The sequence below is a fragment of the Oncorhynchus kisutch genome, linkage group LG18, assembly GCF_002021735.2.
Source record: "Oncorhynchus kisutch isolate 150728-3 linkage group LG18, Okis_V2, whole genome shotgun sequence".
NCBI lineage: Eukaryota > Metazoa > Chordata > Actinopteri > Salmoniformes > Salmonidae > Oncorhynchus > Oncorhynchus kisutch.
Window position 1 is genome coordinate 72,701,014 of NC_034191.2, and position 24,270 is coordinate 72,725,283.

General features: G+C 43.8%; 1 protein-coding gene across 1 annotated transcript in view; it reads left to right on the plus strand.

Annotated features, from left to right (window-relative positions):
* The window catches only part of LOC109909822 (melanoma receptor tyrosine-protein kinase), a 56,635-nt gene that overhangs the window by 16,935 nt on the left and 15,430 nt on the right, over positions 1-24,270 (plus strand). Inside the window, exons 2-18 of the mRNA XM_020508865.2 lie at positions 11,593-11,744; positions 12,199-12,406; positions 14,076-14,210; positions 14,765-14,833; positions 15,029-15,147; positions 15,330-15,471; positions 15,800-15,916; positions 18,013-18,139; positions 18,288-18,361; positions 18,466-18,556; positions 18,805-19,007; positions 19,513-19,645; positions 19,780-19,870; positions 20,082-20,239; positions 20,396-20,434; positions 20,791-20,935; positions 21,181-21,303. Coding sequence (XP_020364454.1) covers positions 11,593-11,744; positions 12,199-12,406; positions 14,076-14,210; positions 14,765-14,833; positions 15,029-15,147; positions 15,330-15,471; positions 15,800-15,916; positions 18,013-18,139; positions 18,288-18,361; positions 18,466-18,556; positions 18,805-19,007; positions 19,513-19,645; positions 19,780-19,870; positions 20,082-20,239; positions 20,396-20,434; positions 20,791-20,935; positions 21,181-21,303 — 2,126 coding nt within the window. The remainder of the gene's footprint in view (positions 1-11,592; positions 11,745-12,198; positions 12,407-14,075; positions 14,211-14,764; positions 14,834-15,028; positions 15,148-15,329; positions 15,472-15,799; positions 15,917-18,012; positions 18,140-18,287; positions 18,362-18,465; positions 18,557-18,804; positions 19,008-19,512; positions 19,646-19,779; positions 19,871-20,081; positions 20,240-20,395; positions 20,435-20,790; positions 20,936-21,180; positions 21,304-24,270) is intronic.

Consider the following 24,270-nt stretch of genomic DNA (forward strand, 5'->3'; position numbering starts at 1 on the left):
GTTCCCACTCTGCTATACCATAGTAGCACAGAACTTGTATGACAGTCAACTGTTGCTCAGATTTCTATTGAGGCTATTCAAGTAGAAATATATAGACAAATATTTTGCTTCAAATGTTTTGCAGCCTTACATTGCAACATATATTCTCACACAGAGGACTTCTTCTGGCAGTGAATATACAGTCTACAGTCTACACCCCACCCCCCACTCTTCACATTGTATAGTGTTACAAAGTGGGATTCAAACTTTTTTTGTCAACGATCTACACAAAATACCTTGGTCAAAGTGTAAGAAAAAGTATATATATTTTTAAAGATAATACACCTAATATACCTTGTTAAGATAAGTATTCACCCCCCTGAGTCAATACATGTTAGAATCACCTTTGGCAGCGATTACAGCTGTGAGTCTTCTTGGCTACATCTCATAAGAGCTTTGCCCACCTGTACTGTGCAATATTTGCCCATTATTCTTTAAAAAATTCTTCAAGCTCTGTCAAGGTGTTGGGGATCAGGCCTAGACAACAATTTCCAGGTCTTGGCATAGATTTTCACGCAGATTTAAACTGCCTTGTTGCGTACTGTACATATGCATATTTTTGAATATTTTGTTGATCCATCCTCAGCTTTCTTTGCTCTTAGTGAGACTCTCATCTGTTTTTCAACAGGACAATGATCCAAAACACACTTCCAGGCTGTGTAAGGAGAGTGATGGAGTTCTGCATCAGATGAACTGGCCTCCACAATCACCTGACCTCAACCCAATTGAGATGGTTTGGGATGAGTTGGACCGCAGAGTGAAGAAAAAGCAGCCAAAAAGTGCTCAACGTGTGGGAACTCCTTCAAGACTATTGGAAAAGCATTCCTCATGAAGCTGGTTGAGAGATTGCTAAGAGTGTACAAAGCTGTCATCAAGGCATAGGGTGGCTACTTTGAAGAACGTAAAATATAAAATATATTTTGATTTGTTTAACACTTTTTTGGTTACTATATAATTCCATATGTGTTTTTCATAGTTTTGTTGTCTTCACTATAATTCTACAATGTAGAAAATAGTAAAAAATAAAGGAAAAAAAACTTGAATGAGTAGGTGTCCAAACTTTTGACTGGTACTGTATACACTTTTACAGTATTTTGTGTAGCTCAATGACCAAAAATTACAATTAAATCTATTTCAATCCCACTTTTTAATGCACCAAATGTTAAAACAGTTCAAGGGGGTGTAGATATTCTGTAGGCACTGTATGTGATGGGTCCCATAGCACTTGGACAGAAGGAAACTTGCTCCCTCTCGAAACTATTCTAGTGTCTAATCTGGCCTTTCAGAGTCATCCAGCTGTACCCTGTAATATATCATATTCGGAAATTGAATATAAACTTTAGTTATATATTTCCAGCTAAGACAAATGAACTGCAATGCCTCATACAGCAAACATTGAACTTGCAATGCTAGCTAAATAAACTCATACGGTGGGTGTACAGAAGAAATAAAACGATTGAGATTGCAAAATCTCTCTCACATAGACCCCACCCAGTACAACACACACAGGAACTTCTTCCTATGCAGTCTGGCATGGCCTTGCAGTGGAGGCTTTCCAAGTCAAACAATCAACTTAAACCTGTTCTTCAGAAACAAAGCAGGAGGATCATAGAGAGCTAAACCAGAGAGGATAGCACACTTTACATCACTGGAATCCAAGAAGTCATATTAGCAGTCTAATTTATCTTCTCATGCCCCATCTCTTTCACTTAAGGTTTTTAACTAATTGCTCTAATAGTCTACTGTGAACTACAGTCATTGAAAAAAATAGCCCTTGCACACCTACTTTGTGCATGTTTGAAAAAGAAGAAACCAGCATACTGGTGTTCTTGAATACTTCACAATTTGATTCAAATATGAGCATATACGATCGCCAGTGTTGCTACGATCAGCAGCAGAGTGCAGGGGACAGTTTTTGAGGAAGGGAGGATGAGTTCAACACACTGGTGTGATTGAAGGAGTGGGAAGGGAGGAAGAGTTCAGTGGTGTAAACTACTTAAGTACAAATACTTTACAGTACTACTTACAGTGCCTTGCGAAAGTATTCGGCCCCCTTGAACTTTGCGACCTTTTGCCACATTTCAGGCTTCAAACATAAAGATATAAAACTGTATTTTTTTGTGAAGAATCAACAACAAGTGGGACACAATCATGAAGTGGAACGACATTTATTGGATATTTCAAACTTTTTTAACAAATCAAAAACTGAAAAATTGGGCGTGCTAAATTATTCAGCCCCCTTAAGTTAATACTTTGTAGCGCCACCTTTTGCTGCGATTACAGCTGTAAGTCGCTTGGGGTATGTCTCTATCAGTTTTGCACATCGAGAGACTAAAATGTTTTCCCATTCCTCCTTGCAAAACAGCTCGAGCTCAGTGAGGTTGGATGGAGAGCATTTGTGAACAGCAGTTTTCAGTTCTTTCCAGAGATTCTCGATTGGATTCAGGTCTGGACTTTGACTTGGCCATTCTAACACCTGGATATGTTTATTTTTGAACCATTCCATTGTAGATTTTGCTTTATGTTTTGGATCATTGTCTTGTTGGAAGACAAATCTCCGTCCCAGTCTCAGGTCTTTTGCAGACTCCATCAGGTTTTCTTCCAGAATGGTCCTGTATTTGGCTCCATCCATCTTCCCATCAATTTTAACCATCTTCCCTGTCCCTGCTGAAGAAAAGCAGGCCCAAACCATGATGCTGCCACCACCATGTTTGACAGTGGGGATGGTGTGTTCAGGGTGATGAGCTGTGTTGCTTTTACGCCAAACATAACATTTTGCATTGTTGCCAAAAAGTTCAATTTTGGTTTCATCAGACCAGAACACCTTCTTCCACATGTTTGGTGTGTCTCCCAGGTGGCTTGTGGCAAACTTTAAACAACACTTTTTATGGATATCTTTAAGAAATGGCTTTCTTCTTGCCACTCTTCCATAAAGGCCAGATTTGTGCAATATACGACTGATTGTTGTCCTATGGACAGAGTCTCCCACCTCAGATGTAGATCTCTGCAGTTCATCCAGAGTGATCATGGGCCTCTTGGCTGCATCTCTGATCAGTCTTCTCCTTGTATGAGCTGAAAGTTTAGAGGGACGGCCAGGTCTTGGTAGATTTGCAGTGGTCTGATACTCCTTCCATTTCAATATTATCGCTTGCACAGTGCTCCTTGGGATGTTTAAAGCTTGGGAAATCTTTTTGTATCCAAATCCGGCTTTAAACTTCTTCACAACAGTATCTCGGACCTGCCTGGTGTGTTCCTTGTTCTTCATGATGCTCTCTGCGCTTTTAACGGACCTCTGAGACAATCACAGTGCAGGTGCATTTATACGGAGACTTGATTACACACAGGTGGATTGTATTTATCATCATTAGTCATTTAGGTCAACATTGGATCATTCAGAGATCCTCACTGAACTTCTGGAGAGAGTTTGCTGCACTGAAAGTAAAGGGGCTGAATAATTTTGCACGCCCAATTTTTCAGTTTTTGATTTGTTAAAAAAGTTTGAAATATCCAATAAATGTCGTTCCACTTCATGATTGTGTCCCACTTGTTGTTGATTCTTCACAAAAAAATACAGTTTTATATCTTTATGTTTGAAGCCTGAAATGTGGCAAAAGGTCGCAAAGTTCAAGGGGGCCGAATACTTTCGCAAGGCACTGTAAGTAGTTTTTTGGGGGTGTCTGTACTTTACATGACTATTTATATTTTACTTCACTACATTCCTAATGAAGATAATGTACTTTTTACTCCATACATTTTCCCTGACACCCAAAAGTACTCGTTACATTTTGAATGCTTAACAGGACAGGAAATGGTCCAATTCACACACTTATCAAGAGAACATCCCTGTCATCTCTACTACCTCTGGTGGACTCATTAAACACAAATGCTTTGGGGAATGGATAATATGGGAACGGGTACTGGAACAGTAAGGGAATGGATACTGGAACAGTAGTGGAATGGATACTGGAACAGTAGGGGAATAGATACTGGAACAGTAGGGGAGGGATACTGGAACAGTAGGGGAATGGATACTGGAACAGTAGGGGGAGGGATATTGGAACAGGAGGGGTGAGGGATACTGGAACAGTAGGGGGAGGGATACTGGAACAGTAGGGGGAGGGATACTGGAACAGTAGGGGAAGGGATACTGGAACAGTAGGGGAATGGATACTGGAACAGTAGGGGGAGGGATACTGGAACAGTAGGGGGAGGGATGCTGGACCAGTAGGGGAATGGATACTGTAACAGTAGGGGAATGGATACTGGAACAGTATGGGGAGGGATACTGGACTAGTATGGGGAGGGATACTGGACCAGTAGGGGTGAGGGATACCAGACCAGTAGGAGGGAGGGATATTGGAACAGTAGGGGAGGGATACTGGAACAGTAGGGGAATGGATACTGGAACAGTAGAGGATACTGGAACAGTAGGTGGAGGGATACTGGAACAGTAGGGGAATGCATACTGGAACAGTAGGGGAATGGATACTGGAACAGTAGAGGATACTGGAACAGTAGGTGGAGGGATACTGGAACAGTAGGGGAATGCATACTGGAACAGTAGGGGAATGGATACTGGAACAGTAGGGGAATTGATACTGGAACAGTAAGGGTGTGGGATACTGGAACAGTAGCGGGAGGGATACTGGACCAGTAAGGGTGTGGGATACTGGAACAGTAGCGGGAGGGATACTGGAACAGTAGGGGAATGGATACTGGAACAGTAGGGGATACTGGAACAGTAGGTGGAGGGATACTGGAACAGTAGGGGAATGGATCCTGGAACAGTAGGGGGAGGGATGCTGGAACAGTAGGGGAATGGATACTGGAACAGTAGGGGAATGGAAACTGGAACAATAGGGGAATGATACTGGAACAGTAGGGGAATGGATATTGGAACAGTAGGTGAATGGATACTGGAACAGTAGGGGAATGGATATTGGAACAGGAGGGGAATGGATAGTAGGGGGAGGGATACTGGAACAGTAGGGGGAGGGATACTGGAACAGTAGGGGAATGGATACTAGAACAGTAGGGGAATGGATACTGGAACAGTAGGGGAATGGATACTGGAACAGTAGGGGGAGGGATACTGGAACAGTATGGGGAGGGATATTGGAACAGTAGGGGGAGGGATACTGGAACAGTAGGGGGAGGGATACTGGAACAGTAGGGGGAGGGATACTGGAACAGTAGGGGGAGGGATACTGGACCAGTAAGGGTGTGGGATACTGGAACAGTAGTGGGAGGGATACTGGAACAGTAGGGGAATGGATACTGGAGCAGTAGGGGATAGTGTAACAGTAGGTGGAGGGATACTGGAACAGTAGGGGGAGGGATACTGGAACAATAGGGGGAGGGATACTGGAACAGGAAGGGGAGGTTACTGTCACAGAAAGGGGGGGGTGTACTGGAACAGTAGGGGAATGGATACTGGAACAATAGCGGCTAGTGGAACAGTAGGTGGAGGGATACTGGAACAATAGGGGGAGGGATACTGGAACAGTAGGGGGAGGGATGCTGGACCAGTAGGGGCATGGATACCGGAACAGTAGGAGAATGGATACTGGAACAGTAGGGGAATGGATACTGGAACAGTAGGGGGAGGGATACTGGACCAGTAGGGGTGAGGGATACTAGACCAGTAGGAGGGAGGGATATTGGAACAGTAGGGGAGGGATACTGGAACAGTAGGGGAATGGATACTGGAACAGTAGGGGATACTGGAACAGTAGGTGGAGGGATACTGGAACAGTAGGTGGAGGGATACTGGAACAGTAGGTGGAGGGATACTGGAACAGTAGGGGAATGGATACTGGAACAATAGCGGATAGTGGAACAGTAGGGGGAGGGATACTGGAACAGTAGGGGAATGGATACTGGAACAATAGCGGCCAGTGGAACAGTAGGTGGAGGGATACTGGAACAGTAGGGGAATGGATACTGGAACAATAGCGGCTAGTGGAACAGTAGGGGGAGGGATACTGGAACAGTAGAGGAATGGATACTGGAACAATAGCGGCCAGTGGAACAGTAGGTGGAGGGATACTGGAACAGTAGGGGAATGGATACTGGAACAATAGCGGCTAGTGGAACAGTAGGGGGAGGGATACTGGAACAGTAGGGGAATGGATACTGGAACAATAGCGGCTAGTGGAACAGTAGGGGAAGGGATACTGGAACAATAGGGGGAGGGATACTGGAACAGTAGGGGGAGGGATGCTGGACCAGTAGGGGCATGGATACCAGAACAGTAGGGGAATGGATACTGGAACAGTAGGGGAATGGATACTGGAACAGTAGGGGGAGGGATACTGGACCAGTAGGGGTGAGGGATACTAGACCAGTAGGAGGGAGGGATATTGGAACAGTAGGGGAGGGATACTGGAACAGTAGGGGAATGGATACTGGAACAGTATGGGGAGGGATACTGGACTAGTATGGGGAGGGATACTGGACCAGTAGGGGTGAGGGATACTAGACCAGTAGGAGGGAGGGATATTGGAACAGTAGGGGAGGGATACTGGAACAGTAGGGGAATGGATACTGGAACAGTAGAGGATACTGGAACAGTAGGTGGAGGGATACTGGAACAGTAGGGGAATGCATACTGGAACAGTAGGGGAATGGATACTGGAACAGTAGGGGAATTGATACTGGAACAGTAAGGGTGTGGGATACTGGAACAGTAGCGGGAGGGATACTGGACCAGTAAGGGTGTGGGATACTGGAACAGTAGCGGGAGGGATACTGGAACAGTAGGGGAATGGATACTGGAACAGTAGGGGATACTGGAACAGTAGGTGGAGGGATACTGGAACAGTAGGGGAATGGATACTGGAACAGTAGGGGGAGGGATGCTGGAACAGTAGGGGAATGGATACTGGAACAGTAGGGGAATGGAAACTGGAACAATAGGGGAATGATACTGGAACAGTAGGGGGATGGATATTGGAACAGTAGGTGAATGGATACTGGAACAGTAGGGGAATGGATATTGGAACAGGAGGGGAATGGATAGTAGGGGGAGGGATACTGGAACAGTAGGGGGAGGGATACTGGAACAGTAGGGGAATGGATACTAGAACAGTAGGGGAATGGATACTGGAACAGTAGGGGAATGGATACTGGAACAGTAGGGGGAGGGATACTGGAACAGTATGGGGAGGGATATTGGAACAGTAGGGGGAGGGATACTGGAACAGTAGGGGGAGGGATACTGGAACAGTAGGGGGAGGGATACTGGAACAGTAGGGGGAGGGATACTGGACCAGTAAGGGTGTGGGATACTGGAACAGTAGTGGGAGGGATACTGGAACAGTAGGGGAATGGATACTGGAGCAGTAGGGGATAGTGTAACAGTAGGTGGAGGGATACTGGAACAGTAGGGGGAGGGATACTGGAACAATAGGGGGAGGGATACTGGAACAGGAAGGGGAGGTTACTGTCACAGAAAGGGGGGGTGTACTGGAACAGTAGGGGAATGGATACTGGAACAATAGCGGCTAGTGGAACAGTAGGTGGAGGGATACTGGAACAATAGGGGGAGGGATACTGGAACAGTAGGGGGAGGGATGCTGGACCAGTGGGGGCATGGATACCGGAACAGTAGGAGAATGGATACTGGAACAGTAGGGGAATGGATACTGGAACAGTAGGGGGAGGGATACTGGACCAGTAGGGGTGAGGGATACTAGACCAGTAGGAGGGAGGGATATTGGAACAGTAGGGGAGGGATACTGGAACAGTAGGGGAATGGATACTGGAACAGTAGGGGATACTGGAACAGTAGGTGGAGGGATACTGGAACAGTAGGTGGAGGGATACTGGAACAGTAGGTGGAGGGATACTGGAACAGTAGGGGAATGGATACTGGAACAATAGCGGATAGTGGAACAGTAGGGGGAGGGATACTGGAACAGTAGGGGAATGGATACTGGAACAATAGCGGCCAGTGGAACAGTAGGTGGAGGGATACTGGAACAGTAGGGGAATGGATACTGGAACAATAGCGGCTAGTGGAACAGTAGGGGGAGGGATACTGGAACAGTAGAGGAATGGATACTGGAACAATAGCGGCCAGTGGAACAGTAGGTGGAGGGATACTGGAACAGTAGGGGAATGGATACTGGAACAATAGCGGCTAGTGGAACAGTAGGGGGAGGGATACTGGAACAGTAGGGGAATGGATACTGGAACAATAGCGGCTAGTGGAACAGTAGGTGGAGGGATACTGGAACAGTAGGGGAATGGATACTGGAACAATAGCGGCTAGTGGAACAGTAGGGGGAGGGATACTGGAACAATAGGGGGAGGGATACTGGAACAGTAGGGGGAGGGATGCTGGACCAGTAGGGGCATGGATACCAGAACAGTAGGGGAATGGATACTGGAACAGTAGGGGAATGGATACTGGAACAGTAGGGGGAGGGATACTGGACCAGTAGGGGTGAGGGATACTAGACCAGTAGGAGGGAGGGATATTGGAACAGTAGGGGAGGGATACTGGAACAGTAGGGGAATGGATACTGGAACAGTAGGGGATACTGGAACAGTAGGTGGAGGGATACTGGAACAGTAGGGGAATGGATACTGGAACAGTAGGGGAATGGATACTGGAACAGTAGGGGAATGGATACTGGAACAGTAGGGGAATGGATACTGGAACAGTAGGGGAATGGATACTGGAAGAGTGGGGGAGGGATACTCGAACAGTAGGGGAATGGATACTGGAACAGTAAGGGTATGGGATACTGGAACAGTAGCGGGAGGGATACTGGACCAGTAAGGGTGTGGGATACTGGAACAGTAGCGGGAGGGATACTGGAACAGTAGGGGAATGGATACTGGAACAGTAGGGGATACTGGAACAGTAGGTGGAGGGATACTGGAACAGTAAGGGAATGGATACTGGAACAGTAGGGGAATGGATACTGGAACAGTAGGGGAATGGATACTGGAAGAGTGGGGGAGGGATACTCGAACAGTAGGGGAATGGATACTGGAACAGTAAGGGTGTGGGATACTGGAACAGTAGCGGGAGGGATACTGGACCAGTAAGGGTGTGGGATACTGGAACAGTAGCGGGAGGGATACTGGAACAGTAGGGGAATGGATACTGGAACAGTAGGGGATACTGGAACAGTAGGTGGAGGGATACTGGAACAGTAGGGGAATGGATACTGGAACAGTAGGGGAATGGATACTGGAACAGTAGGGGAATGGATACTCAAAGAGTAGGGGAGGGATACTGGAACAGTAGGGGAATGGATACTGGACCAGTAGGGGGAGGGATGCTGGAACAGTAGGGGAATGGATACTGGAACAGTAGGGGAATGGAAACTGGAACAATAGGGGAATGATACTGGAACAGTAGAGGAATGGATATTGGAACAGTAGGGGAATGGATACTGGAACCGTAGGGGAATGGATACTAGAACAGTAGGGGAATAGATACTGGAACAGTAGGGGAATGGATACTGGAACAGTAGGGGGAGGGATACTGGAACAGTAGGGGGAGGGAAATTGGAACAGTAGGGGGAGGGATACTGGAACAGTAGGGGGAGGGATACTGGACCAGTAAGGGTGTGGGATACTGGAACAGTAGGGGAATGGATACTGGAACAGTAGGGGATAGTGGAACAGTAGGTGGAGGGATACTGGAACAGTAGGGGAATGGATACTGGAACAGTAGGGGATAGTGGAACAGTAGGTGGAGGGATACTGGAACAGTAGGGGAATGGATACTGGAACAGTAGGGGAATGGATACTGGAACAGTAGGGGATAGTGGAACAGTAGGTGGAGGGATACTGGAACAATAGGGGGAGGGATACTGGAACAATAGGGGGAGGGATACTGGAACAGGAAGGGGAGGTTACTGTCACAGAAAGGGGGGGTGTACTGGAACAGTAGGGGAATGGATACTGGAACAGTAGGGGATAGTGGAACAGTAGGTGGAGGGATACTGGAACAGTAGGGGAATGGATACTGGAACAGTAGGGGAATGGATACTGGAACAGTAGGGGATAGTGGAACAGTAGGTGGAGGGATACTGGAACAGTAGGGGGAGAGATACTGGAACAATAGGGGGAGGGATACTGGAACAGGAAGGGGAGGTTACTGTCACAGAAAGGGGGGGTGTACTGGAACAGTAGGGGGGTACTTAGTGGTTAGAGTGAGGGAGCCATACATACACACTCATATGTTGATTTAGTCAAGAATTCTACGATTTCACTTATAATGTTATGTTTGTTTAAAGCCTAGGACCTTGTAATTGTTTAAGTTAAAAGCAGTTTCTTGAAGAAAAACTTGCCTGTCTACCGCAAACCACATCATGACTCACTGAAAAACTTTCTCACAAGCTGCGTAAACAGCTAATATGAAACACAAGTATATCAGACTTATTAAATGATTTGTTTGGCTACATCCCCATGATCATGCTGTGAGCCCTGTTGTCTTATCCCAAGATAAATTATACAGGAACTGGCTATTCCCTAACCTGCTGCTTCACCTCCCACTGACTACAGCATCTGCCTCTAAAACTGTGTGTGTGTGTATCTGTGTGTGTCTGTGTATATGTACGTGTGTGTCTTCATTCAACTCATGATATCCTAGTACATGCTGCCTAACTCTACGTACCAGCGACAACCACTCCCCAAAACACACTACTATCTGAGAGACCTATGGATTGGTGAACATTTCCCCTTGGTTGTTGTGTAGCCTGCAGCTGTGTAAAGGTTAATGATGTGTCAACCTTTCATCTCCTCAGAACCTGTCCAACCTGTTGTGGAGATGTTCATATCTCACTTACACTGAGCGTACAAAACATTAAGGACACCTGCTCTTTCCATGACATAAACTGACCAGGTGAATCCAGGTGAAAACTATGATAGGTTATTGATGTCACTTAAATCCACTTCAATCAGTGTAGATGAAGGGGAGGAGACAGGTTAAAGAAGGATTTTTAAGCCTTGAGACAATTGAGACATGGACTGTGTATGTGTGCCACTCAGAGGGTGAATGGGAAAGACAAAATATTTAAGTGCCTTTGAACAGGGTATGGTAGTAGGTGCCAGGCTCACCGGTTTGTGTCAAGAACTGCAACGCTGCTGGGGTTTTTACGCTCTGCAGTTTCCCGTTTGTATCAAGAATGGTCCACCACCCAAAGGACATCCATCCAACTTGACACAACTGTGGGAAGCATTGGAGTCAACATGGGCCAGCATTCCTGTGGAACGCTTTCAACGCCTTGTAGATGAATGTTTTGTACACTCAGTGTATATCAGAGCTGACAGTCAATCACCTGCACCTCAACATGATTAACTATGCCCACAGTAGGTTGGGTTTCTATGTTAATGTTCAGTGGGAACCTGTTTGGAATGTACTATTCCCACTGAATGATGTCTCTCATCCAGAAGTGAAACTCTGTTTCGTTCATTATGTAAATTACTCACTCGTACAGCCAACATTCAAGACAAAATTGGACGTAAACTATGAGCAAACTAAACTGTCATTGTGAAACACACTTTAGCTGTGTCGTCCTGTGGTTTCAGTGTGTCAGGGGATCAGCAACAGGCTGACGCTGCTGGGGACTGTAGACGACCACTACAACAACCTGGTGAGGATGTACAGCAACTGTACCGTGGTCCTGGAGAACCTAGAGCTTACCTACATCCAGGAGTACCACGACCTCTCCTTCCTCAAGGTGAGTCTCCTTCCTCAAGGTGAGTCTCCTTCCTCAAGGTGAGGAGATGGAGGGGTTCAATTATAACACATTGTTTGCAGTGGCTTCCCTTCCACCATTCCTATGTCCTAGCTCCTCTCCCCCTCGCAGATCTAAAATAACGAGAGGAAATTGTGTATCAGCCATTTCAGTCCCTTTCGTGCCGTGGCATCTAGCTCCTAGTTGAATGCACTGGCTGTAAATAACTCCGGATAAGAGTCTGCTAAATGAATACAATGTCAATGTATTGGTCAGAATAAAGCATTTCTCTCCTTTGTGCCTTTACTAACACCAACTGAACAATGATGGTATTGCAAACCTGGCATTACCTTCAGGGGCAACATGTATTCTGGAGATGGCTGCACTACTACTAGACCAAACTTGAACATCCTGTTAGCAATTCTTTTCATTATTTCTATGGTGTTTTGCCCTCCAGTCCATTCAGGAGGTTGGAGGCTATGTTCTGATCGCCGTCAACAAGGCAGCCATCATCCCATTGGAGAACCTGCGTCTGATCCGAGGACACTCCCTCTACGACAACAAGTATGCCCTGGCTGTCATGTCCAACTACGAGAAGAACCACTCCTCTGTGACCCTTAACTACACACGGGGCCTGAGGGAGCTGATGCTGAGAGGACTGACAGGTTAGTGGGTGACTAGGGGGTCAACTTCAATGACTGTATCCAGGATTCTGTCCACATCTGAGAGGGTCAAATACATTATATCATGTTATTTAAAGTACTTTGAAGTATTTGAGGTGCGCATGATTTAGCGTGGAGGTAGAACTTTTGGGTCTATACCTTTGGTTCCATTGTACAGGCCAGAAAAATATAGCTCCTTCAGAAAGTATTCACAGTCATGACTTTTCCCACATTCTGCTGTGTGAATTTAAAATATATTTTTTGTCACTGGCAAAAAAATGAAAAGCTGTCAATAAGTATTCAACCAACACCTTTGTTATGACAAACCTAAATAAGTCCAGGAGTAAAAATGTGCTTAACATGTCATATAATAAGTTGCACTTAACATGATTTTTGAATGACTACCTCATCTCTGTACCCCACACATACAATTATTGGTAACACTTTACTTGACACCCAGTGTCATAACACGTTACCCCACACATCAAGCAGTCCCAAAGTCGAGATTCAACCACAAAGACCAGGGATGTTGTTCAATGTCTCACAAAGAAGGGCACCTATTGGTAGATGGGTAAAAATAGCAGACATTGAATATCCCTTTGACCATGGTGGTTATTAATTACATTTTGGATGGTGTATCAATACATCCAGTAACTACAAAGATACAAGCCTCTTTTCTCTTCTAAGTTGCCGGAGAGGAAGGAAACTGCTCAGGGATTTCACCATGAGGCCAATGATGACTTTAAAACAGTTACAGTCTCATGTGATAGGAGAAAACTGATGATGGATCAACAACATTGTAGTTACTTCACAATACTAACCTAATTGACAGGATGAAAAGGAAGCCTGTACAGAATAGAAATATTCCAAAACATACATCCTGTTTGCAACAAGGCACTAAAGTAATACTGAAAAAAAAAATGATATTTTTTTTGTTGTCCTCAGTACAAAGTGTTATGTTTGGGGCAAGTCCAATACAACACATTACTGAGTATCACTTTCCATATTTTCAAGAATAGTGCTGGCTGCATCATGTTATGGGTATGCTTGTAATCGTTAAGGGAGTTTTTCAGGATAAAAAATAAAATAAAATGGAGCTAAGCACAGGAAAACTCCTAGAGGAAAACTTTCCACCAGAAACTGGGAGACAAATTAACCTTTCATCAGGACCATAACCTAAACCACAAGGCCAAATCTACATTTGGATTGCTTACCAAGAAGACAGTGAATGTTCCTGAGAGGCCGAGTTACAATATTGACTCTACATCGAAATCTATGGCAAGACTTGAAAATTGTTGTGTAGCAATGATCAACAACTAATTTGACAGAGCTTGAAGAATGTTTTAAAGAATAATGGCCAAAAATTGCACAATCCAGATGTGGAAAGCTCTTAGCGTCTTGCCCAGAAAGACTCACAAGTAATCACTGCCAAAGGTGTTTCTAGAAAGTGTTAATTCAGGGCTGTGAATACTTATTAAAATGAGATATTTCTGTATTTAGTTTTAAATAAATTGAAGAAAAATGTTTTCACTTTGTTGTTATGGGGTATTGTGTGTAGATGGGTGAGACAAAAAAATCTGTTTTAAATTCAGGCTGTAACACAACAAAATGTGGAATCAAAGGGTATGAATACTGTCTGAAGGCACTGGATCTGTCCTTCTATTTTGCACAGACATTCTCAAGGGAGGGGTGAAAATTGCCCACAATCCTTTGTTGTGTAATGTGGAGACCATCCAATGGTGGGACATGGTAAACAAGGCCGGCAACCCCAGTATGGATTTCAAACTGGAGAGCTATGGCCGTTACTGTAAGTATGCTAGCTTCATTTAAAAACAAAAACACTGTAAAGTAATGAATCCTTTTCTCAGTTGTGTTCAGTGGAATAATTTTGGGTTGTTGTTTTTCATTTGAAGCTTCTGTAATGGATGTACAGTATGTTGCACAACTACTATGATTATTCCATATGATACAGATTTTGGGTTTGCATGGACAGGTTTTGCCATGTGTTACACTTGAGCAATAAGGCCCAATGGGGTGTGGTCTATGGCCAATATATCATGGCTAAGGGCTGTTCTTAGTCACGACGCAACGCTGAGTGCCTGGAAATAGGCCTTAGCCGTGGTATATTGGCCATATATCACAACCCTGAGGTGCCTTATTGCTATTATAAACTGGTTATCAACATAAATAGAACAGTAAACAAGTGTTTGTGCATCATACCCGTGGTATATTGTCTGATATACACATGGCTGAAATGCAGTTTCATTCAATCAGCTTCCAGGATCCAAACTACCTGGTTAATAATAGTTTTCTATGAATGAGATCATTCAGAAGTTAAGCAGTGTTTTTCCCACCTGACAGGTGGCAAGTGTGACCCTGGATGCTACAATGGATCATGCTGGACACCAGGACCAGAGAACTGTCAAACATGTAAGGATACACTCTTCTCTACTTGAAATTAGCATGAGAGTAGTCACACAAAAACCTCACATGCTATTTCTCAATATTTTGTTGATGTTGAAAGTATTTTGTTCATTTTCTCCCACAGACCCTTGGTCTCAGTGAAGGGTGTGTTCTGTTGACTGGTCCTTATCTCTCTGTCTTCATCTCTCTGTCTATCCTCAGTTACCAAGCTGAAGTGTGCAGAGCAGTGCTCTGGAAGGTGTAGGGGTCCTAAACCCAGTGACTGCTGTAACGAACACTGTGCTGCAGGGTGCACCGGCCCTAGGCCTACAGAGTGTCTGGTGAGGGACTCTTCTGACTCCAATTAATTTATCATTTGCAAAAGTTATAATCACATAGGAAACACATCTAAAAGACAACAGGTAGACGACCCACTCCTGGGCTGCTCCACATTAGAAAATAGATATGGTTGACAATATTGCACACTAATTGTGATCCTAGTCTTTCATTATTGTATTCAAAGGCCTGCAGAGACTTCCAGGATGATGGCACATGTAAGGATGCCTGCCCTCCTACCATGATCTACAATCCCAACACCCACCAGTTGGCTTCCAACCCTAACGCCAAGTACACGTTCGGGGCCACTTGTGTGAAGACCTGCCCACGTAAGGCCAATAGTATCCATCTGTATGATTCATGATTAATACAGATGCACTCAGGGGTCTGCTCAGAAAGGTGCAATGTTACTGATCGCCCAAATAGAAATGTAAAGAACAGATGCTTGTCTGTCAGGTAGAATTGTAAATTGTGCTAGATTTATTACTTTCCTTTCTGCAAATTTCAGAACGTTTCACCTCACTTAATACAGCCCAGTTATCTAGAAAACTCCACTGTACCTACATGGTGAAGAGACTTTTGCCTATAATTGGTTGGAGTGGTGAAGGTGTCTTTGGGTGACCCCTGACCTGTCCTGTGATTGGTTGTTTCTTGCAGATAACTATGTGGTGACGGACCACGGGGCGTGTGTCCGAACATGCAGTGGCAACACACACGAGGTGGAGGAGAATGGTGTCAGGAGGTGCAAGAAGTGTGACGGAATCTGTCCAAAAGGTAAAGGGGGAGTGGTGACCAGTCAAACCGGGCAGTTTTGAGGCCCATCTGTTTAGCTAAAAACACATTTTTTGTTGCCTGTTTTGCATGTTATTTTGGCATAAATATCAGTTTGCAAACATTGTAAAAACAAAACCAGCAAAAAAACAATTGAGTTAATAAAGCCGCATACAAACTTGGTCTCTTTTTTGCTTTCTTGAGTAAGGCAGCTTCAAAATAAAGGTGTTTTAGCCTAGCTCAATGCTTTGTCTGTGGTGGTGGGGCAGCCAGCGGAAAATACGGAGCATAGGTGTTGGTAATGTTCTTTAGTTGCGGCGTGATTGGCTGTGTTCTGTCACTCATGGTGACACTACGTCCCTGCGAAATCTACGGCTTGAGCTTGAAAATTCAAGCCCCTTGGGTGCTACAATAGAATTACATTAGAAATGCCCATCCAAGAAGGCTCAAGGTCATTGTCCACAGATAAAATTACGTCAAGTCACGTATCTACAGTAGCTTTGATTGGATCGTAGCTAGCAAGCTATCAGTCATCATCATGAATCAAGTCGACAATCTAGTGGCAAATCCTTTTCAATCCTCGTGATATGAAGAGAAATAAGGAAGAGAAATTATAGATAAAACGTATCGGTGCTCATCGGCCATTGGACATAAACATTACACAGCAAGATGGAAATCGCAAATTTAACAATGAGTGGTTTGAAAGGAATCAGTGGCTAACTGCAAGCATTGCAAAGCAATCACTAGCCTGCTATTCAGTGGAGTGGGTGTGTGGTCCAAGTCTGGGTTTAAGGGTCTCTTTTACAAGCTTAAAAAGGATAAACATTCAACATTAGCCATGCTGTCAATTCAGCATGACTTCTGCCGCGCTCAAAACAACTGGAAACTCGGAACTGGGAAATCTCAGACTTCAGTGAGTTCAAGACAACTGAGGACTCTGAAAAAATTTTGCTCCGACTGGGAAACTGTTTTTTGAACGGTCATCCAACTCAGAATTGCAAGTCGGGAACTCGGGCCTCTCTCTAGAGCTCCAACCTGAAGATCACTGACATCATGAAGATTCAACCTTGTTTTTTTCCGTGTCCCCAGTTGTCTTGAAAGCACTATAAATCCAGAGAATGCCAGACTTCGATGACAAAATTTGAGTCCAAAAATGTTGTGTATGCTGCTGCATAAATTATGTAATATGCTAGGAAGATATGTATATATTGTAGCTAAGAAAGTAAAACTAAGGGTATGTTGTGTAGTAAGCTGTTAGTAGCACATGTGCCTCACCCTACTAATTTGGTCAATTTTTCCCCTCATAATTTAGCCTACTGTTCTGACTTGGTGGTGCACATGTAGCCTATAGCCTGTTTTAGAGAAATGTCATCATCGAATATTGTAAGAGCTTTCATTGTCTGCTTATTATGCAACCTTTATTTATCTGACTTGCTGTACAGGGAGAATACTAAGGGCCCATGTTCTGAATTCTGTCACTGTACATTTCAAAGTGCTGAACAAATAGTTATACTGATTACGTCCATCCTAGCTCACTCATTAATGTCTTAATATAAATTACGGATTGCATTTATCCGCTCGTCGTCCCCTTATGCCATAGTTTGTACATCTCAATTGTCAGTAGAAACCACATTTGTTTAAGCAAGTCAGCCATATCAGCTATGTTTTTTTAAAGGCAGTAAATGAGGCTGAAGTAACTGTTTCACTGCCAGGCAAGGCTCCGCTGATAGCCAGGTGTAGCAGTGGTAAGGTGTTGGGACTGCTGTTGTTACTCTGCTGTTGGGACAGCTTTATGTAGCCCTTAACCGTTTGTGGGCACCGTTTGTCACTGTTATAGTGCAATTAATGTATTGTTTAGAGTTGTGTTGTGTAGTGGCTTTGCTGGCATGTTTTTTAAAAAATGTTGGGAAGTTTGCTCCCCCAAAAAAAAAAATGCCACTGTAAAGGGGTCTGAATATTGTAAAGACTCTTTGTCTGTGGTAAGCTGGACAATATAATTGTACATTATTTTCAACTTTGCTAGCTGTGTGGTTTATAAACCTCATAACGTTGCATTAGATCGTCCATGATTTTAATGTTTTGGTGTTCTTCTCGTCTAGTGTGCAATGGACTTGGAATGGGGCCGCTTACTGCCGTCTTGTCAATCAACGCCTCTAACATTGATTCTTTCAAAAACTGCACCAAAATCAATGGCGATGTTTCAATAATTGGAACCTCTTTGAATGGGTAAGGAATAACAATAGCATTGTACAGCATCCATGGGCTGTCCCAATATGAACACTATAGCACTGAAACCAAATGCTATTTGCCCTGTGTTCATTCAAATTAATTAAACGTTATATGAGATGTGTGTCTTTGTAATTGCTTCTCTCAGTGATAGGTACACATCAACACCAAAAATGGACCCTGCCAAACTGGATTATTTCAGAACTGTGAAGGAAATTTCAGGTAGAACAAAGTTGAACTTATCTTCAATTGCTATGTAATTCAGCTGAGGGTAACCAAAGCGAAGATAATGCTTGATTAAATGTATTTTTGTTACTTCCCTAAAGGGTTTCTGCTCATACAAGCTTGGCCAAAGCACCTCGATTCTCTCAGTGCATTTGAAAACCTGGAGATTATCAGGGGAAGGACCAAACAGTTGTAAGTGTATCTCTGTCTAACGCTCTGCTATTGTAATGACTATGAAACATGGTTTTTGGGGTGTTTTTTCAGTGGATTACCGTTCATGATAGAAAGTAAATAGTCAATAACCTAGGAGGTCAACCCTGGGCTGGGTTGAGAAACTCTGCTGTATGATATTTTAGCAATGTCACAGAAACATTGTTCAACGTTACGTATGGGCTAGCTACAGTAGCAGTAAGCTAACATTACCTTCCCTCTTCCCATAGTGGTCAGGTGAGTTTTGCTGCCCTGAACGTGGCCCATCTGAAGTATCTAGGCCTACGCTCCCTACGAGAGATCAGCGATGGCAACATTGTGGTGAAGAACAACCCCCACCTCTGCTACAGCAACGGAGGCCACTGGAATGGCCTGTTCAGACTGGACAAACAGTTCGCAAGGGTGGACAACAACGCCAACATCAGCACATGTGGTAAGCAAGGACAAGCATCAAGTATAAACTCTGATCAACACCTTTGCAAACACTGCTTTTCTAAAAAAACAAAATGGTTAACAATGGCCAAATGCTAACATTCATCCTAACAGCCATATACACATAGGCCACAGGTAGTTACAGTTAGCTTAGCTATCTAATATTGCCATTATTGGATATAAGCAATGTGGTTGTGGCTCTACTTCCACCCTCTGGTAGGTTAGATAGATTTTGAGCACTACAGCTTAGACCTATCATATCCATTCAGATTTAACCTAGCCTAGGGGGTTGGGTGCATGTCCTAGGACAGGACTGTTTCATTCCGGTCCTGGAGGGCCGAAAGCAAAACACTTCCGTTTTAGTTTCTCCCTGGCAGTTAATTGCACTCACCTGGTGTCCCAGGTCTGGAGAGGATAAAAACCAGAACCAGGACCGACATTGAACAGTCCTGGTATAGGAGTTGTTTCTGGATAGAGCCTATAGTCTTCCCTTCTCTTCCCTACAGCCCAGCTGAACAGTACCTGTGATGACATGTGCACTAAGGAGGGCTGCTGGGGGCCCGGTCCAACCATGTGTTTAACCTGCCTGTACTACGCCCGTAGGGGCCGCTGTGTGGGGGCCTGTCACGTACTGGAGGGGTGAGTTAACCCAACAACACCAAGGGCAATACTACTGATACTGCACATATGTGAACTATACCCTACACGAGATGGAGGGTTGTGCTGTGTCAATGTTTTGATAGTTTTTCCTCGCCTTCCTCTTGCCTTCTCAGGACGCCAAGAGAGTATGTGTTGAACAACATGTGCCTAGAGTGTGACCAAGAATGCATGGTGAAGAACGGAACCGGAAGCTGCTTTGGATCTGTACGCTCCTTTAACTTTATATCCATCTGAATTGTCTCATCTTATTTAATTATTTTGACATTCAGGTGTGATAGCTATTGAGTTGTGTAACAAATTTGGAAAGTTTGATGAGAATTCTGTGTGATTTGGCAAATATTGCAAAGTCAGCTGTATTTTCACTCAAGACAACAATTAGATCAACAATTCCAACCTCTGACCCTCCACTCTGAAGGGCCCTGACAAGTGTGTGGAGTGCGCCCACGTCAAAGATGGCCCCCACTGTGTCTATCGGTGCCCACGCGGCGTTCTCGGGGACGTGGACAGGCCCATCTGGAAATATGCTGACAAGAACAGAGAATGTCAGCTCTGCCATGAGAACTGCACCGACGGGTAAGGCACAGTCTACACAGTGATCTCTAACTCCTCCTTGTAAAGGCAATGTCAGCCTTTTTTCAATGATTGTATATTCAGAAACTATGATGCGTGTTTACCATGGTCAGGACTGTGTGAAGTAGTCACTCTGAGAATACTCCTTTCTTTCTATAGATGCTCTGGACCTGGACTGAATGGCTGCAATGCCAGAGGGTGAGCGAGATATTTCAGATAAAGCAACATGAAACCAGTCCGATTACACATCTGTTTGTGCTGTTTGGTGTGACAATGACTATAGTAATACACACAAACACATCTGGGATCAGGCTAACGCCGAAACCATATCATAGTGAAAGATCAAGATAGATCAAGTGCTAAGTGATCTTGGTTGATGTAACCTTACATAAGTCCAGTATAGGCAACAGATGAAAGATCAATCAATCAACCAATCAAATGTATTTAATGAAGGCTTTTCTACATCAGCAATTGTCACAAAGTATTTGAGATCAGATGTTTTTATTAAGAAGCTACCAGGAAACTCACTGCTCGTGTTGTTGCTGCTTTCCCAGTGGTCCCGTCCCGTCGGCGGTGGCTGCCAGTGTGGTGGGAGGCCTCCTGGTGTTTGTGGTCCTGGCCTTGGGTGTGTTCGTGCTAGTCCGCAGACGTCACATCGTCAGGAAGAGGACGCTGCGCCGCCTGCTGCAGGAAAGAGAGGTAACAGACAGAGACCACGCTGCCAGAGGGAGGACACAAACTGTACTGTTCACAAACTGTACTGTTCACAAACTGTATACTTGGGCATGCATCAGACATGGACACATATAGACTCAGTCACAGACGTGACACACTCATGTTGATCATTCAACAAGAGGGACCAACATACACGTTAACACCTTTACAGGGCCGCAATGACGTACAGTAGGTAGATAATTACACTTGCTTTGTTGTTGATCCCATAGTTGGTTGAACCCCTGACCCCAAGTGGAGAGGCACCCAACCAGGCCCTGCTCCGCATTCTGAAGGAGACCGAGTTTAAGAAGATCAAAGTGTTGGGATCAGGGGCCTTTGGGACTGTCTTTAAGGTAGGCATAGTGATCAATGCTTTTTTAATGGAGGTGGTTCAGACCGTGAATGAGTAATCTTACCTGAGAGCTGAAGACTTGTGTTCGCTCTGAACATGGTTGGGATCAATTCAGAATTGAATTGAGAATGCCTCATAATTTCCAATTCAGTTCTTGAACTTGAAATGAAGTAGTAAACAGGAAACCGAATTGTAATTCGAATTTGTATTAAAGGAAATATAATTTAATTCAGTGAATTTAAATTAAATGTAAACGCCTCTTCTATTCTATATGATGTATAGTCTATACAAATATACAAACAATTGAATATAAAACATCAAATGTCATTATACACAGTACCAGTCAAAAGTTTGGACACACCTACTCATTCAAGGGTTTGGACACCTACTCATTCCAGGGTTTGGACACACCTACTCATTCCAGGGTTTGGACACACCTACTCATTCCAGGGTTTGGACACACCTACTCATTCCAGGGTTTGGACACACCTACTCATTCCAGGGTTTGGACACACCTACTCATTCAAGGGTTTTTCTTTATTTGACTATTTTCTACATTGTAGAATAACTAAAAAAAGTGTTAACAAAATCAAAATAGATATTATATTTGAGATTCTTCAAAGTAGCCACCCTTTGCCTTGACGACAGCTTTGCACACGCTTGGCATTCTCTCAACCAGCTTCATATGGTAGTCAACTGGAATTTATTTCAATTAACAGGTGTGCCTTGTTAAAAGTTAATTTGTGGAATTTCTTTCCATCTTAATGTGTTTGAGCCAATCAGTTGTGTTGTGACAAGGTAGTGGTGGTATACAGAAGATAGCCTATTTGGTAAAAGACCAAGTCCATATTATGGCAAGAACAGCTCAAATAAGCAAAGAGAAATGACAGTCAATCATTATTTTACGACAGGAAGGTCAGTCAATCCAGAAATTTCAAGAACTTTTAAAGTTTCTTTAAGTGCAAAAATCATCAAGCACTATGATAAAACTGGCGCTCATGAGGACCACCACAGGAAAGGAAAACCCAGAGTTACCACTGCTGCAGAGGATAAGCTCATTAGAGGTAACTGCACCTGAGATTGCAGACCAAATAAATGCTTCACAGAGTTCAAGTAACAGACACATCTCAAAATCAACTGTTCAGAGGAGACTGCGTGAATCAGGCATTCGTGGTCTAATTGCTGCAAAGAAACCACTACTAAAGGACACCAGTATTAAGAGACTTGCTTGGGCCAAGAAATACAAGCAATGGACATTAGAACGGTGCAAATCTGTCCTTTGGTCTGATGAGTGGAAATTTGAGGTTTTTGGTTCCTCTGTGGAGATGGAAGAACTTTCAAGAAGGACAATCATCTCTGCAGCACTCCACCACTCTGGCCTTTATAGTAGAGTGGCCAGATTGAAGCCACTCCTCATTAGGCACATGACAGCCCGCTTAGAGTTTGCCAAAAGGCACCTAAAGACTCTCAAACCATGACAAACAAGATTCTCTGGTCTGATGAAACCAAGACTGAAATATTTGGCCTGAATTCCAAGCGGCACATCTGAAGGAAACCTGGCACCATCCCTACGGTGAAGCATGGTGGTGGCAGCATGTGGGGATGTTTTTCAGAGGCAGGGACTGGGAGACTAGTCAGGATCGAGGGAAAGATGAACGAGGTAAAGTACAGAGAGATCCTTGGTGAACACCTGCTCCAGAGCGCTCAGGACCTCAGGCTGGGGCGAAGGTTCGCCTTCCAACAGGACAACAACCCTAAACACACAGCCAATACAATGCAGGAGTGGCTTCGATTCAAGTCTCTGAACGTCCTTGAGTGGCCCAGCCAGAGCCCGGACTTGAACTCGATCAAACATCTCATGAGAGAGCTGAAAATAGCTGTGTAGCGACGCTCTTCATCCTACCTGACAAAGCTTGAGAGGATCTGCAGGAAATGATTTGAGAAATTCTCCAAATACAGGTGTGCCAAGCTTGTAAACATCATACCCAAGAAGACTCTAGGCTGTAATCGCTGCCAAAGATGCTTCAACAGTGCTGAGTAAACGGTCAGAATACTTAAGTAAATGTAATATTTCTGTTTTTTATTTGTATAAATTAGCAAAATGTCAACCTGTTTTTGCTTTGCCATTATGGGGTATTGTGTATAGATTTATGATTATTATTATTTTTTAAATCCATTTGAGAATAAGGCTGTAATGTAACAAAATGTGGAAAAGGGGGACTGAATACTTTCCGAATGCACTGTACATATAAAATATTGTTGAAATCATTTATTTACAGGAAAAACTCTTCAATGAATGATCAAGGAAAACAAAACCTGGATGTGAATACTCTATGTTATTATATTTTATTAATCACTTAAAATTGGTTAAATATTGGGAAAATACAACATTCCCAGAATGCATTAGTTTAATCCTCAAATTGATCCTGAGGCTTAGAAAAGGAGCCAAACAAATGAAATGGTTTGTGCAAATATAATTGGCTATTCTATCTATTCTAAGGTTAAAAGAGTATACAGTATATGAACATTGTTTTCAGAGAAAAATTATATATTCTTTGTAATCTGTAAGTGTGACCTGTCAGATTCAATGACTGAGTAGAATTGCACTGAATTAAATTATATTTCCTCAAAATCTGTTGAATGTGAGTCGATTCCAAAATTCTGAATGGAGTCCAACCCTGCTCCCTAAGCTTTACCTCAGCGGAAGAACAACGTCTTGTGGCAGGTCACCAGGGTCCAAATCCCGTCAGTCACACTTTACACAAATCACTAGTGATCAAACTGATCCTATGAGGTGTTCCTCGTCCAGTGATAGAATAGTATGAACTCATTAGTTTATTAAAGGTGACAAACGTTAGAGCCGGGACGATACCAGTATCGCGATACTCATTAGTATCGTGGCAAGGAAACAAAACACGAAGCGGATTTAACTTCTTTAGGAGAACAGCCCTAATTATTATTATTATAC